General features: G+C 51.1%; 1 protein-coding gene across 2 annotated transcripts; it reads left to right on the forward strand.

Annotated features, from left to right (window-relative positions):
- Window positions 1-82: 82 nt before the first annotated feature.
- On the forward strand, window positions 83-13,528 carry TMEM116 (transmembrane protein 116). 2 transcript variants are annotated; one of them, XM_087754576.1, is made up of 11 exons: window positions 83-472; window positions 1,040-1,086; window positions 1,208-1,271; window positions 5,097-5,228; window positions 9,109-9,213; window positions 10,770-10,819; window positions 11,260-11,343; window positions 11,425-11,563; window positions 12,043-12,187; window positions 12,297-12,370; window positions 12,916-13,528. In XM_087754576.1, the coding sequence occupies exons 2-11, from the start codon at window positions 1,073-1,075 to the stop codon at window positions 13,114-13,116; spliced, it is 1,008 nt and encodes a 335-aa protein (XP_087610702.1). In that variant the 5' UTR covers window positions 83-472; window positions 1,040-1,072; the 3' UTR covers window positions 13,117-13,528. The 2 variants fall into 2 exon arrangements, with proteins under 2 accessions (XP_087610702.1, XP_087610703.1); XM_087754577.1 differs by lacking the exon at window positions 83-472 and adding an exon at window positions 567-761.
- Window positions 13,529-13,836: the final 308 nt, after the last annotated feature.

Below are 13,836 nucleotides of genomic sequence, written 5' to 3' on the forward strand. Positions count from 1 at the left end.
AGGCAAAGGCTGATGTCACCCAGAAGCGAAAGGAATGCCCCAGAGATGAGGGGTTTACACGAAGCGGTGGGAGGGTGTCCCTCGGGCCCAGCGCCCTCTCCCTTAGGAGAGGAGGAGGAGGAGGAAGGACCCCGAGCAGGGCGGGCGTAGGGGGCGATCTCTACGAGGCCTGTGTGAAGAAGCTTGACGCCTGAGGAGAGAGCCGCTGCCCCGGCCCGGGGAGCTGCGGCGGGGCCGCCATCAGCCCGCGCGCCCCCTCAGAGGTGTCGCCGCCCGCGCGCGCCTTAAAGCAGCTCCCCGCCCGCGGCCGCTCGTGACGTCGCTAAGAGGCGGCGCCAGGGAGCAGGGGTGGGGAGTCCTGAGGCTGTTCGCTGTGCGGGGCGGGGAAGCTAAGCAGGGTCGCTTCGGGTCGGCTGCTGGAGGGGTGGCCGGGGATGCGGTTCCGCCGGGGTGCTCGGTGCCGCCGTCCCCGGTGAGCCCTCCCGCCAGGGCTGGGTCGGGCTCTGCATCCCGCTGGAGGTGCACGGCGGCGGAGGCGCCGGTCCCCCGGGACCGCTGTTCCCCTGCGGCTCCGGCCCCCCCTCTCTACCACCGGGCGCTGCCCGCAGCCGGCCCCGACGGCGGGGGGCGGGCCGGGCGCGGGGTGGCCCCGGGGCGGAGCGCGGGCGGTGCCCGCAGCCCCGGGAGCGGTGCGGCGGCGGCGGCGGGTATCCATGGCCCTCCCGGCGGAGGCGGCCCGGCTGGACGGGGGCTGGCAGGAGGTGAGCGAGCCCCGCCGGCACCGGGACCCCCGGGGGCAGCGGCTCTCCCCTCTCCCGGGACCCTGCCCGTCCCCTCCGGGACCCATCCCTCCCCCAGCCCTGCGCCCCGCTCCGTGCCCTGCGGCACCGGCAGCCCTGCCCGCTCCTCTCCGGGGGCTGCGGGCTGGTACCGGCCCCCCGCTCCGTGCCCGCCCGCGGAGCCGCTGCCGTGTCCGCGGGCGCTCCCCGCCCTGCGTGGGGCCGCGTCCCGCTGAGCTCGCACCCCTCCTTCTCCTCAGGTCTACTCGGCTCTCCAGTGGATACACTTCACCATGGCCATGCTCAGGTACAACGGGATGCCGGGATGGAGTTACTATTGCAACGACGATTTTCTCTGGAAAAAGAGAAATCACTTATCCCAGCGAGGCAGACGTGCTCCTGTTCCAACCTGTGCTTTGTTTCCCCAGTGTTATTGGTTCCAGCTCAATTATTGCCTACGCCGTCTTTCAAAATGCAGTGCGGTCCCCCGAGGTAAGGTCTGTGCCTCCTTTTCCCTCCCTAAGTCGAGGTGTCGGTACCTTGCAGATGGGTTGTGCGTGTAGCAAAGACCCGCAATGGTCAGGAGCAACTGCAGGTCCGGGTTTATGTGGTTAAACCTTGTTTAAGAGCTGGAAGGCAAAGAGCTTGCCAAGAGTTTGGCCTTTTGTCGGTGATATGAGTTGAAGGGACTAACCTTGAGCTGCCTCCACGCAGGGAGAAGCAGGTTCCTTAGCCCCGCGCTTTCTGCCGCTCCGGGAAAGCCCTCCAGTCATTCAGACGCATCCTGGGAACAGGGATTTGTTAGCGCGTCCTCCTCTGTGGGACAAAACGCCTGGAGGGCTGAGGGGCTGTGTACAAAGCTGCTGAAGTGCAAATTGGAGGTGCACCTGTAGGAAATTTATTTACAGGTGTCCGTTGTTGGGTATTTCTGAGTGGTTTTTCCAGGCAGGTGTGCTACTAAAACTGATAAAACTGAAAGATGCTGCAGAGTTCAGACAAAAGGAGCCCAGGCTGAGCAGCAGTTCGTTGTGCTGGGCTCCGCAGCGGGGCTTTGAAAGATTCACCCTGGCTGCACGCAGGAGCCACCAACATTCGTAACGCTGAAGCAGCGGGAGTCGGGTGCAGACTTCCCTCGGGGTGGGACTGTCCGCACGTGCGCTGCGGGTCTGACATGGACGCGGTGCCCGGCACGTCCCGAGCGCATCACACGTGCAGGTCGCGTGTGCGAGGAACCCCGTGCCTCTGGGATGTATCAGAGGTGCTGAGCAGGTGGCTGGCACACGCGCAGTAACCGTAGACCTCCATCCCAAGCCTGCCAGGCTTTTGCTGTTCACCCGCAGTCCCTCTGTCTGTCCAGGACTTACCGGAGGCAGTGCACAGAGCTGACCTGTGTGAAGCTGGGGTTCGTTGTCCAGGATTTGCAGATGTCTGGCAGCCTGGTCTGTGGACCACGCAGGTAGCAGGTTACTGCTGAGAGCAGTAGGACAGCAGAGCTGGCAGCTAAGTTGTAACAAAGCTGTATTTGCACTTCCCTCGTCTTCAATGTTCTTTGTACATCGTGGGTTTGATCTGCAGCCCAGAGAACAGGACTTCCAGGGAATGCAGCGAGTTATCCCCGGAGAAGGAAGGCATGCAGTGAAGCGAACAGCTGACACATCATTGGGTGAAGTAAGGCAGGGAGGAGAACATGAGTCCAGGTTTGCAGGGCAAATTTGCACCCCTTACAACGTGCAGGGCAGTCTTGCTCCCAGGCAGCCAGCCTCCTGGAAACGTTCTGCCCAGCACATTGAGAGTGAGCTGCGGAGATCTCCGTGCATTCCCAGGGAGGAATGAAGGCTGGGACTTTGCCTTAGTGCCAGGATGGAAAACCTGCCTGAGCTTGTGCTGCGCAAGGTGCGTATCAAAGGCTTCCTCTACCGCATCTCCTGCACCTGGAGAGCTCCAGCCACAGTTCTCTCCTGGGGTCCTCCACTCCGGTATGATATGGAGCTGGGGTTGGCAGGTGTCCCGGTGTGACTCAGCAGCCTCGGCCCGTTTGCTTCCATGACTGGAAGTCTGCATTACTCAGGAGCCCTTGTGCTATTAGTCATATGATGCGGCTGTGGCTTGGGCTGCTTGTGAGCCACACATGGCTCCAAGTCACAGATGGACCCTTCCTGCTTGAGGGACTCCAGATGTGTCTGCTCAGATTATTTCTGCAAATCCGGATAGGAGGGATGGATACCAGCTGGAGCGACTTGTCTGCATCAGGCTTCCAGGCTCTTGTTCTGCTGCCAGGGGAGATCCATTGCTGGTGTTTCAAAAGTGGCAAAATCTTCAGTAACTTCCCCATCGCCTTGTCCCCACGTTTCTGGTCTTAAGTGGAAATTTGTAAACAAAGGGGCTGGAAGAGATCTGTATCAAAGCTTGCCACAGACAGCTTATTCCCTGAGTCATGAGGCTCCAGAGTAAAATGTTTAAAAATAAACAGCTCTGGAGGCTGGGAGGAGAGCAATGTTATAAACACTTCCCCTCCTGCCCCCAGCCTAGGAAATCAAATATTGCATTCTTGAAGCTTGTTTTCTGTCTCTACGGGGTCAATAAAACTCTTCAGCCTGAGCTAAATCGTTCAGAAGGGATGATGGCAAGCAACGAACAGAGAATTTCCTCTGTCCTGTCAACAGGTTCTGTGCAGGCAGATGTCCCTGGGCAACAGCCAGGCAGAGCTAAATCAACATGTATGCTCCAGCCTGGCAGCTCATCTGAATCATTACGCCTTTACATTCCCTTCCTCTATTTTGTAAATACCATTTGGTTTTTTTTTTCTTTTCCCTTTTGCAAGGAAGAGCCATGCTGCCTTTCTCTTACACTGTGTCACCTACTTCTTCATTTAGGTCTGTGCCAAAATAGCTCCTCGACCAACCAGTGGTGCCTCGCTCCGAGGACACTTGTTGCTAGAGAAAGGGGTCCCCTTTTTGATTGCAAAAGTTGCTGCTTTGCTTATTTTGGAGCTGCTTGGTTTTAACCTGCAGTGCTTGCAAACTGGACGACGTCCCCAGCCTGTCATGCCTATGGCTGGGGCTTCAATTCTGCACCAGCAAGGAAAAGCCTGGTTAAAAAAGGTATTCATAAACGCAATGACATACAAACTACCTCCAGATATTTAGCTAGCAACAGCAGTTTGATTTACTGTGTTGCTGGGCTGGATGGTACAAATACGGAACTGGTTGGACAAGAATGTTGGAGGAGAGAAATCCTGCAGAAGGCAGAGGACCTGCTGCGCCGCTGCGTGGCAGCGGGGGCCCGGGAGGACACCGGGCAGATCTCCCTCAAACTATGGCATAAGGACAGACCTGGTTCAATCAGATCTACCTTACTGCTTATCAGTCTTGCTAAGCTCTTTCTCGGTGCTCGCAGGAACAAGACAAGTATCACACAACGCGATGGGTGGCAAACATTTACTTAAAGGACAATATTGAGGCGAATCTCACCAAAAGCTCAGTTCCATGAAAAAAATCTTAAAATCAAGGCCTCCTGAAATGTTTTCGTGCTGTGTTTAGCATTATAATTTCCTGTAGGGAAAAAAAAAATGCCATCATTTTCTCTCCAGGATGCTGAAAATTAGATACCAAAGACTACAATTAAGAATCTAGATAATTAGGCTGCTTTTCCAGAGTGTCTGCTCTCCCACTAACAACAAAAATGTTGGTCAGAAGTTTGCACAAATGTTTTCCTACAGTGTTTACAGTCCTTTTGGCCAGTGCACGCAAGCTGGAAATGGGCTGGAAACGGCCATTAGAGGAGACGTGACTCTGTTCCAGCAAAGATGCAGCAGAGAGACTGGTGGCTCTCATAGTGAAAGTTAATCTGGCATGTAAAATAGATTCAGCCTTAGTCACCAACTGAAATGACATGAAACACATAGGAAAAATGTCTGCTTTGAGTTATTTCAGAACTGAAGAAGGGTTTGTATTTACCAGAAGTTTAATTTCTGTCAGTTGATTTAACAAATAACATTGCTTCTCCCTGCCAACCTGTCCCATCCTACAAAGCTGTGATATTCGGGACCTTTGAGATATTTTCTGTAAGAGTTGAAGCTGCTCTTGGATCCTGGGGCGATGCTAGTGGCAGAAAGGGTGATTAGAGCGGGGTATCTGCCTTGAAATAGCTCCGGAGAGTAAGAATCAGCATGGCTTTTGTCTGCAAGGAGAGCTGCCCTGCCAGAAGAGCCGGGGGATGAAAGCGTACCTAGACGTGGGGGTAAAGCTGCAGCTGTAGGTGGTCACGGGAGTGTTGCGACCGTTGCCCGGACCTGCTGACCCATTTCACTTTTCCCAGGTTCGTCCACTTTTCTACCTGAGCCTCTACGACCTATTTCTGGGCATGTGCTGGCTCACCGGGGCACTTCTCTATAGCACACCGACTGCCAAGCAGGATCTCATCTGCTATAACCTGCAAGCGACAGGACAAGTGAGTAGCCTCGGCATCGCCATTCCTGCTGTTACGGCGCACCCTTTGCCGTAATTAGCCTCGCCGGTGATTAGAGCGTGGCCATGGGGGACTGTTTCTGGACAGGCTTTGGCAGAGACTCCCCGTGTGAGCCTGACTTATCAGATCTCTTCACCTTGTGTGTAAAATAGAGATAACGATGCTTGGTTTTAGGTACATCTGGTTTGGGAGAAGCAATGAGGAAGGCAAAGAGAGCATGGGATTTTGTGGTTGCCACGTTTGGGTTGCTTGTGTAAAGTGAGTAGATGGGTCTTCATCTATTTCCCGTTGGACCCGTGCCGACAGTGATCTCTGTGCCTCTCACATGGCAGCTTTTCTATTCCTCTTCACGCTTCCTCCATCCTGGGCAGGAACAGACGCATTCTGCAATTTGCTTGAGCTCAGACTTACAACATTGCTCATATAAACAGCCCTGCTCTTGCTGACCTGGCCCTGTTCTCTCTCAAACCACCCTAAGGATGCTCAGGGGCTGCTCTGTTGGCACAAGCTCAGTCCTGTGCCCTAGTGATTCGGCTGCTTTCCAGCTGATTCTGTGTGCTGGAGACTAATTGGAGTGGAGTGAGTGAAATACCGTTTTCCTGACAGTTTGCTTTTGTCTCACCGAGTTCCCGTTTCAGCATTAGGATTTGTAAATCACTGCCCTTGAAAAACTCTGCAGGGTACGGCCAAGCTTGAGCCAGAGCGGTGGTTCCCCAGCGGTGATCTCTGGGCTTAACAGTTTCCTTCTAAATGACCCACAAAAACTTGGCTGGGAAGAGCAAGTGGCTGTCGGGAGCCTTGATGTGTGTTGTGTGGGCTCAGGCAGCTCCCTGCGAGCGTGATGGTACCCGCAGATAGGAACTGAAACATCTTCGCTGAGCGGCAGCACCTGAAGCTGGAGAGGCTCCCCGCGTACCTCGCGGAGGGCAGGGAAGTAGCTGCGTGTGCGGTATGGAGGTGGCGTTGTGTGTCTGGGGATGGGTGCTGTTTCAACAGCTGTTCTTGTGGGTAAAACCGTAGTATTTGTGATGGTGAGAGCAGCTGCTCCGCTCCTGGCTTATCTCTGGTTTCTCTAGCTCCCCTGTGCCGCTGTGGAAGCACCGCAATATGTTCACGTCGAGAGAGGAAACGGGGAGGGGTGTAACCTGGCCACTTGGGAATGACGCAGAACAATGTCAAAGATTTTTTTTTTTAGCTGATGGTACAGGGGAAAATGAGAAGAGCCTGGGAGAGGCTTTTCACAGCTGGAAGGTGGAAGAAGCATGCGGGACTGAGGGTGTTTCTGAGCTGTTTCCCTTGCAGCTTTGCCTGGAGGACAGTTCTTAATGCTGGTGTGATGTTTTTATGGCCTGGAGAAGACAGGCTGCACTGCTAGAGGAGAAATAGGTTGGATATAGACAATATGCCATCATTTCTCAGCGGAGACACTGAGAGCATGCTATGCTCCCATGCATTTCTGACTCTTTTCTGCCCTTGCTTTTCCAGCCTGTGGCCATGCTTCTCAGAGACACCAGCAAGGACTGGGGGCAAGGCGCGAGCTTTACTTTCACCCTGGGAAAGGCAGCGTGGGTAGGCAGAGGTGGCCTTGGGCAAGTCCTTACAGGACTTACCTTTGCCTCAGCCCCACAGGGGATGGCCAGGGTGCTGCGGTGGGGTGTGCAGGGTGCCTGCTTGCCTCTGGCAGGAGTTGTCACTGCTGTTTGCTCTGGAATAAATTAAAACAAACGGAGCACTTGCCATAGCAACCGTGCCTGCATGGTGCACGTGACACGGTGCAGGACACCTTACTAAACACCCCAGCAATGCCCTTGCATGGTGGGAACACCTTGTGCGTAAGCAGGAGCCAGTAACAGGTTTAACCAGTGGGTTCTGCAGAGCATAAGTGATCTGTAACCGAATGAAATGAGTAAATGTCTCCTGGCCCCATTCTGCCCGTGCTGAGTGGAGAAGTCTCGCAAGGGTTGCATTCCTGGGTGTCTCATAAACACACGCGGCTTCTTTGCCCACAAACACCTAGAAGGTGTAAAATGCACTGAACGACAAGGGTGAGGACAGACTCGGGACTGCTCAGCAGTGGTGTTTGCAGATGGCAGCCCTTGGAGACACTCTCACCACAGTCCATGTGATGTGGTTGTCTCAAGGGATTACCTTAGGAGCAGGACAATATTTTGCATTATTCAGCCTGCTTACCATCACTTTATCACCAAGGCCTGTCGTTGCAGCGGTTGGAACTCCCCTAACATCCATACCATGTCGTAAAGGAGGAGATTGCTTTGTTTCTTGGACTTTCCCTGTTTCAGCCCCACACTCTTGGTTGATATTAAGTGTAAATACTGCTCCCTTCTGCTGTCCCTTGACTTTGTTCTCTCCTTCTCCCTGCCTTGCCTTTGCATTACAATAATAAAGTCCAGGATAGAGATTGTGGTTATAATTGCACAATTCCCCCACATTCTTCCAGTTCAGTTCCAGTGGCCTAATAATGTCCTGGCAGGCTCCGCTCCCGCTGGTGAGCACAATGGGGAGCAACAGAAGTGTTATAATGAGGGACTCTCATGTCCCCGGCCCCTGCTTTATCTCCTCATGGTGAGCGCCGCAGGGCTGTCCACAGCCCCGAAGCTGGGGCTCAGGAGAGCAGAACTCCCTTCACTTTCTGCTGGCAACTTCACAAGTGGCTTTTGCTTCCCTCTTCCAAAAAAGAAGGCAGTGCTGACATTTTGTGAGCCTCTCTAAGGCATTTTGAAGTGCAAGAGAACAATCTTTGTGGACTGTTTTGATGACCTTCTTCTCTGGAAGTAATTGAGGAAGGGCAACAAACTCTCATTAAACCTTGTCTAATGAGCTGGAAAGTCACTGTAAAGTTCCTGCTGCAATGTCGCAGCCCCTTGGACTCAGCCTCTTGAGTTGGCCAAGAGCGTTTGCAACCTCAGTGAAGGAGACCAAGTTTATTTAGTGACTACTTTCCCAGACTTAGATGATACCAGGGCGGCAAACCTGTGCTACTTGCCTCTTTGGCAAAGGATAGCAAATCCACAGAAAAGTTCACTTGTCCGGCCCTTCCTCTGTGCCTTCGCCGCTGAAGCATCTGTTTCCTGTAACAAACACGGCATGCACTTATGTATAATATGATTAGGCAGCACTGTTTATACTTGACTGCCTGGAGCAACCATGGATTCAGAAACAAATACAAGACAGATTTGGGTTTTTTTACAGGAAATTTTAGATATTTGGTCTCTTCTCAAGCTGGAATCAAGGGCTGTGAAACTCTCAGTGGGAAACAGTGCTCTGTACCTTTTCTTTCCTCCTTTTTCCCATGGAGAGAAAAGGACTCCTGGGATGTTAATTCAGGCTTAGCGCAGATATTCTCTGCCCTCACTTTCTTCTTTAAATATACTGTTGTTTTCTGTTTCCATTAATTCACCGTGTAGTAAGCTGCTTATGTGAGAAGCAAATCTAAGTTCCGCACCTGTGTTGTGTTTCCTAATGGATGTAGCATACAGAGGGTCAAAGTGCTTTTGAACCCTTTGTTGCCAGGATTTTGGGCCAAAAAATGAGCCAAGTCACAAAGATTTGTATTTCTAAGACAGTCTGCTGTCATTAGTTCTCCTGCCCCTGGTTTGGGGCCAAAGTGAAGCTGCCTTTGTGCTGTCTAAGGTGGGAACCCCTCCTCTACCTGCCTCTTCCCAGTTGGTGTCCCACTGCAACCCAGTAGACATGAGTACAGGGGCTGTGCAGGGACCCTCACCTTTGGCAGTCCGCTACACTGTTTAGCATCTGGCCCATGGGCTTCGGGTTCATCAGCGATGAACTAAAAATGCTACAGAAACCATTATTATAGGACTGAAATACTGTCTGTATTTCTCAGATATTCTACGTGGCCTCTTTTCTATACACTGTCAACTACACCTGGCATCTGTACATGGACCTAAAGATGAAGTACAACCAGAACCTTCACAGGATGCCCCCCCAGGTGAGTAGGACTGACATGCAACCACTGTTGGGTACCAAGGTCTAACTGTGTGGTTGTGGTGGGGTTTAGGAGGTGCATACATAACAGTATGTCTCACCACAAGGACTTTGAAGACCCTTCTGCCCTACGGCTGTGTGAATTGACCTGTCTTGCCCACTGAGGTCAGCAGAGCTACAGCAAGGTCTGCTGTAGGATCTCGGTGGAAGATTAGGCTTGCAAGACCAAAGAAGGCAAAGGCCAATGGCAGTGTACATCTCAGAGCAGAGAAAGCTCAGGAGTGGGTATTGGTGAAGTTCTTCTGCAGTTAGAAGAACAGCAGTTTGCACTAGCTGAATAACTGGTTTGTTGCTGTCACTGCCTTCTGCCAGTGCACAGCAGAGGGGACAAGAAAGCAGGGGTTGCCTGAACAGTCTGGAACTGAGCACTGACAATTTTGGTCCTTCCCAGGTATCATACAGCGTTCAAGAGCGTCAGTAAGTACTGTAAGAGTTTGTGATAGGAGGTGTGACGGAAGTGAGCTGGTGATAAAAGGACCAGTTGGCTCTGTGAACAGTGGCCAGTCCTCACTTCATCATCACTGGCCTTTACAAAAGCCCTTTGGGGAACCAGTGTAATCGCTGGGAACCGAGGAACAAGGACATAGTACTCAGAGAAATACTCTTTGCGTTGCAGGCTAAACAAACACTTCACATACCGCATGACCAAAATCTCTCCTTGCAGTTGCTCCGTTCCTCTCACCTGGCTAAACGGTGAGGCACCGTCATTGCTGTCACCGGTGTGTTGCTCCTGATTTATTGCTGCAAGACAACAGATTCCTTATGCAGCTCTTCCCATTGAACCCATCAGCCCCATTTCCTTATATAGCCTTTCTCTTCCCCAGAGATTTGCCGGGCACAGCAAATTTTGTGTACCAGGTACTCCATGTGTCGGTTCGGGAGCAGCAGGCTGGGCAGATCAGTCTATATTTCAATTGCTCTTGTCCACAGTGTTTGGATCTACTTGTAGGACTGGTTTCCTTCTTGCTGGCCCCTCATTTGAAACATAGCACCTACCGTAAGTTTCCCACCACTACAGCTGTGCCCAGGGTGTATTGTCATAGCCGGTGTGTGGATGCCAGCTGCCAAAGTATGTTTCCTGTTGAGCAGAGGCCAGGACACTCCAAATTGCCTGCGTTTCTTCATCAGAACATGAAGTTTCTGAGGGACAGGGCCAGGTTAAGGGAATGAACAGTACAAAAGATGAGTAGGTTACACCTAAGGGCTCATCGAGTGTCTGCTCCTTGTCCAGTCCCAAGTTCCCTTCTCAAATCCTCTAGTCTTGAAGGAGAACAAGCCAATTAGCAGGTGGAAGCATTGGTTGTTTCTGTTGCAAATCAGCACAGAGCGAACTCCGCGCTGTTGATTCAGTGCGAAGTGGAAACAAACGTTTGTGCTCGGTCTGGGGATTAATCAGCGTTTGAAGAACCCTCAGCTGCTGAAGTGCTCCTTGGGAGCTGGTTCCTGTGAACCAGTGGCTGTACAGAAATGATATTTAACTAAGTTCTTTGGACTTTGCAGGTTGTAGATTATGCGGGTTGCATTGGCCGAATAGCAACGATCTCATCCAGGTAAGATTTCGTTATCTCTGGCAGAATTATGTGGTTTTGGTAAACTGTGGTGCGCGGATCTCTGCTTCCTACTCATTCTGAAGCGAGCTTTACTAAAACCAGGGTGTTTGCCAGGTAGCTCATCAGGAACATCAGAGTGAGCTAACAAACTCAGAGCAAGAGGCTCTGGATGTAAGGACCTTTCTCCAACCAGGTTAGTTATAACTATATTAACTACGTGTAGTTTTTCAGAAAGAGCTCCCTTTACCAATGTATTGCGTGCATGAATGAAAGTGCAGAAGTTAGTAAAGCTGGTAAAATACTCTTCCAGAGCAGTGTCGATAAAAACAATTTTGAAGTCCTCTGTAGTGACAGGAGAAAAACCAAGTAGTGTTTGGTTGGGGATGGGAGCAGTGCAGTGCGATAACTAATAACTGTGCCATTGTCCTTTCTCCTCTTAGCCTGATCCCTTTCCTTCTCATGGTGCCTGTGTTTTGCCTGGGCAACAGCAGTAATTGCTACCAGAACTTTAGCCAGAAGCATGGGTAAGCTTCACGCATCTCTGAAACAGCCTCACTGCTTCTGAGTGACGGCAGGAGCTGAGGCTGTTCCCGTTCTCCCCACAGATGTCTCTTGATGCACACAGAAATAGCCATGCCCACCAACGAGCCGCAGACCCTGAGCGGCTCTGTTTGCCGTGCGATGCATTTCTATGGCATTGGGGTCTTCCTCGTTTCCTTTCTGATCAGCTTCATAGCCATTCTGGTAAGAAACATAGTCCTTGCACAGTAGCCGTTGCACCCAGATGATCAGTGTGAGATTTTCCCCTTTTCATCTTTATGTCTTTGCTTGGATGGTACCAGCAGCCAGGCAATGTCAGGGGAAGAACAGTGTGGTGCTGCTTCCCTTGTGGAAGGGGTGGTAGGGGAGAGAAAATATCACTGTGCCACCATAAAAATCCATCTGGAGTCCTGCGTTCTGTCAATCCGTCCCAAAAAGGATTTAGCAGGTAGAGAAGGCTCAGAGCATGGCAGCAGAGATGCATGGGTCAACAAGAGCCCAAATCAATTCAGAGTCTTCAGTTCAAAACAGGTCACATACAAAGCAACTGCTCTCCCCAGGGAGCACACCGCTGCGTGAAAAGGTTGGATAGATTGAAAGGGGATACTCTGTCCTAGATGAAGAAGCCAGAGCAGAGCGTGTGCGCAAAGTGCAAACAATGATGTATGCTTGTTCTTTTTTAGGTTATACTCAGTCAAGCCCGGGGTTTGTACAAAAGGTTTGTAAACTCCACGGGATTCCTGGGGGATCAGCAGTGGGCCATGATTAAGATGGTCGAACAACGAGTGGTTTTTTACCCCATCGCATTCTTCTGCTGCTGGGCCCCAGGTTAGCAGAGAGCTGAGTTATTTTCACAACATTCTCCTAAGACATAGTGCCTGGCAATGAAACTCAGAAGAGGTGGGGTTAAAGCCAAATTGTCCATCCCTTTTCACAGCTGTCCTCCTTGGAATACTGAAGCTGACAGTGTCAACAAACAGCAAAATCTACATGGCTCTTCTAATTCTACAGGTAAAGGTCTTCCTCTGCAACCTCCTATGTTTTGCCTTCTCTGCTTGAACAGAAAAAGGAGTGTTGGCCTGTTTCTAATCTCTGCTAGACAAAGCATGTTTGTAGCCGTGAAGATCATAAGTCTGATTGATTTATGCTTTTCGTTGGTAAAGATCTTTGTTAGTTGTTTTATGTTTTTCAGAGGCTTGAAAAGGTCTCAGTAACCAAAATCACAGCACCATGGAAATTGTTGAAAATAGGACTAGAAAGGATCCCCAGAAATCAGTTAGTTTATTCCCTTTCGATGAAAGTCTCCAAATGCAATTCCTCCACGACTCTTGTCCAGCTGCTTGATGTGCTTGAGGCAGCATTTAGCAAAAGTTATTAAAATAACCGTGAGATTCCTATATCACGCAGGTGATAAAGGAATAAAGGTGGATAAAATCATGCTGGCAGTGGGAGGCTTGGCATAACGTGCCAGGTTTGACAGCCTGGTAGGGAGCTGTGGAGTGCTGTGCAGTGCTGGCTGACAAGGGAGCCCTGATCTCCCCTGTGGTCTCTCCCAGGCTCTGACAGCAGCTTCCCAGGGGCTTCTGAACTGCATCGTGTATGGCTGGACACAGCACGTCTTCCTCTCCCTCAAACGCAACGCCTGCCGGGACGTTGACACTCAGACTCCTCTCTTGCGCTCCCAGAAGAAGTTCTACGCCAGCACGCTGCCCGCCAGCCCGACGGACGCAGAGGGGTCCACGTCCACCCTGCTCTGATGAATCCCTGCGTCGGAGGAGAACAGGCAGCATCCTAACGAGACCTCGTCGTGTTTTAGCAATGTCAGCCAGACCCGGTATCGGGCTGTCTGCTGCGAACTGTCTTGCCAGCAGCAAAGTTAGCTGTAGTGCTGGAGGAGCCTGAGCAGATCTGTCGGAGACAGACACTTTCAGTGAAGATAGTTATTTATTTTACAGGTTTGTATGGATTGTAAATGGATTCTTTAAACATGGTAAATCTTTAGTACAGACTTTCTCCTTATGGAAATATCTCTAGAAATGCAGCAAATTATATGTAACAGCTCAGAGATCTGGTACAGCTCCTTTGCGGGTAGGTGGTCAAAGGATGTTTTACTTCTCTAAGTATTTCCCATTACAAATTAACAGTAAAGCAAAGGTGAATATTTTTCAATCCCTGACTTTTAATTCACTATAAAAATAAGAACATGTACCATACTAACGGCCAACTGCAAGGAATGAAAAATTACAAAGCAGCATAAAAAAAATCAACGCTCATTTCTCTGCCTCGACTTTTTGCACATTTCCCTTCTGTTCTTCATGCCAACTCCTGCTCAGCTACAACGCTCAGAAAAATAAGCTGCTTCAACCCGGTGGAGCATCTCTCCTGAACCAGGTGAGCAGGCCTTTGCATGAATCTGTCTATACTCTTCTAGATGCTCAAGTGAATGACTTACTAAGGTGTCACCGTTCTATAGAAAA

This window comes from Nipponia nippon, unplaced genomic scaffold (genome assembly GCF_047370975.1).
Source record: "Nipponia nippon isolate SJK-2023a ecotype South Korea unplaced genomic scaffold, ASM4737097v1 scaffold_18, whole genome shotgun sequence".
Classification (NCBI taxonomy): domain Eukaryota; kingdom Metazoa; phylum Chordata; class Aves; order Pelecaniformes; family Threskiornithidae; genus Nipponia; species Nipponia nippon.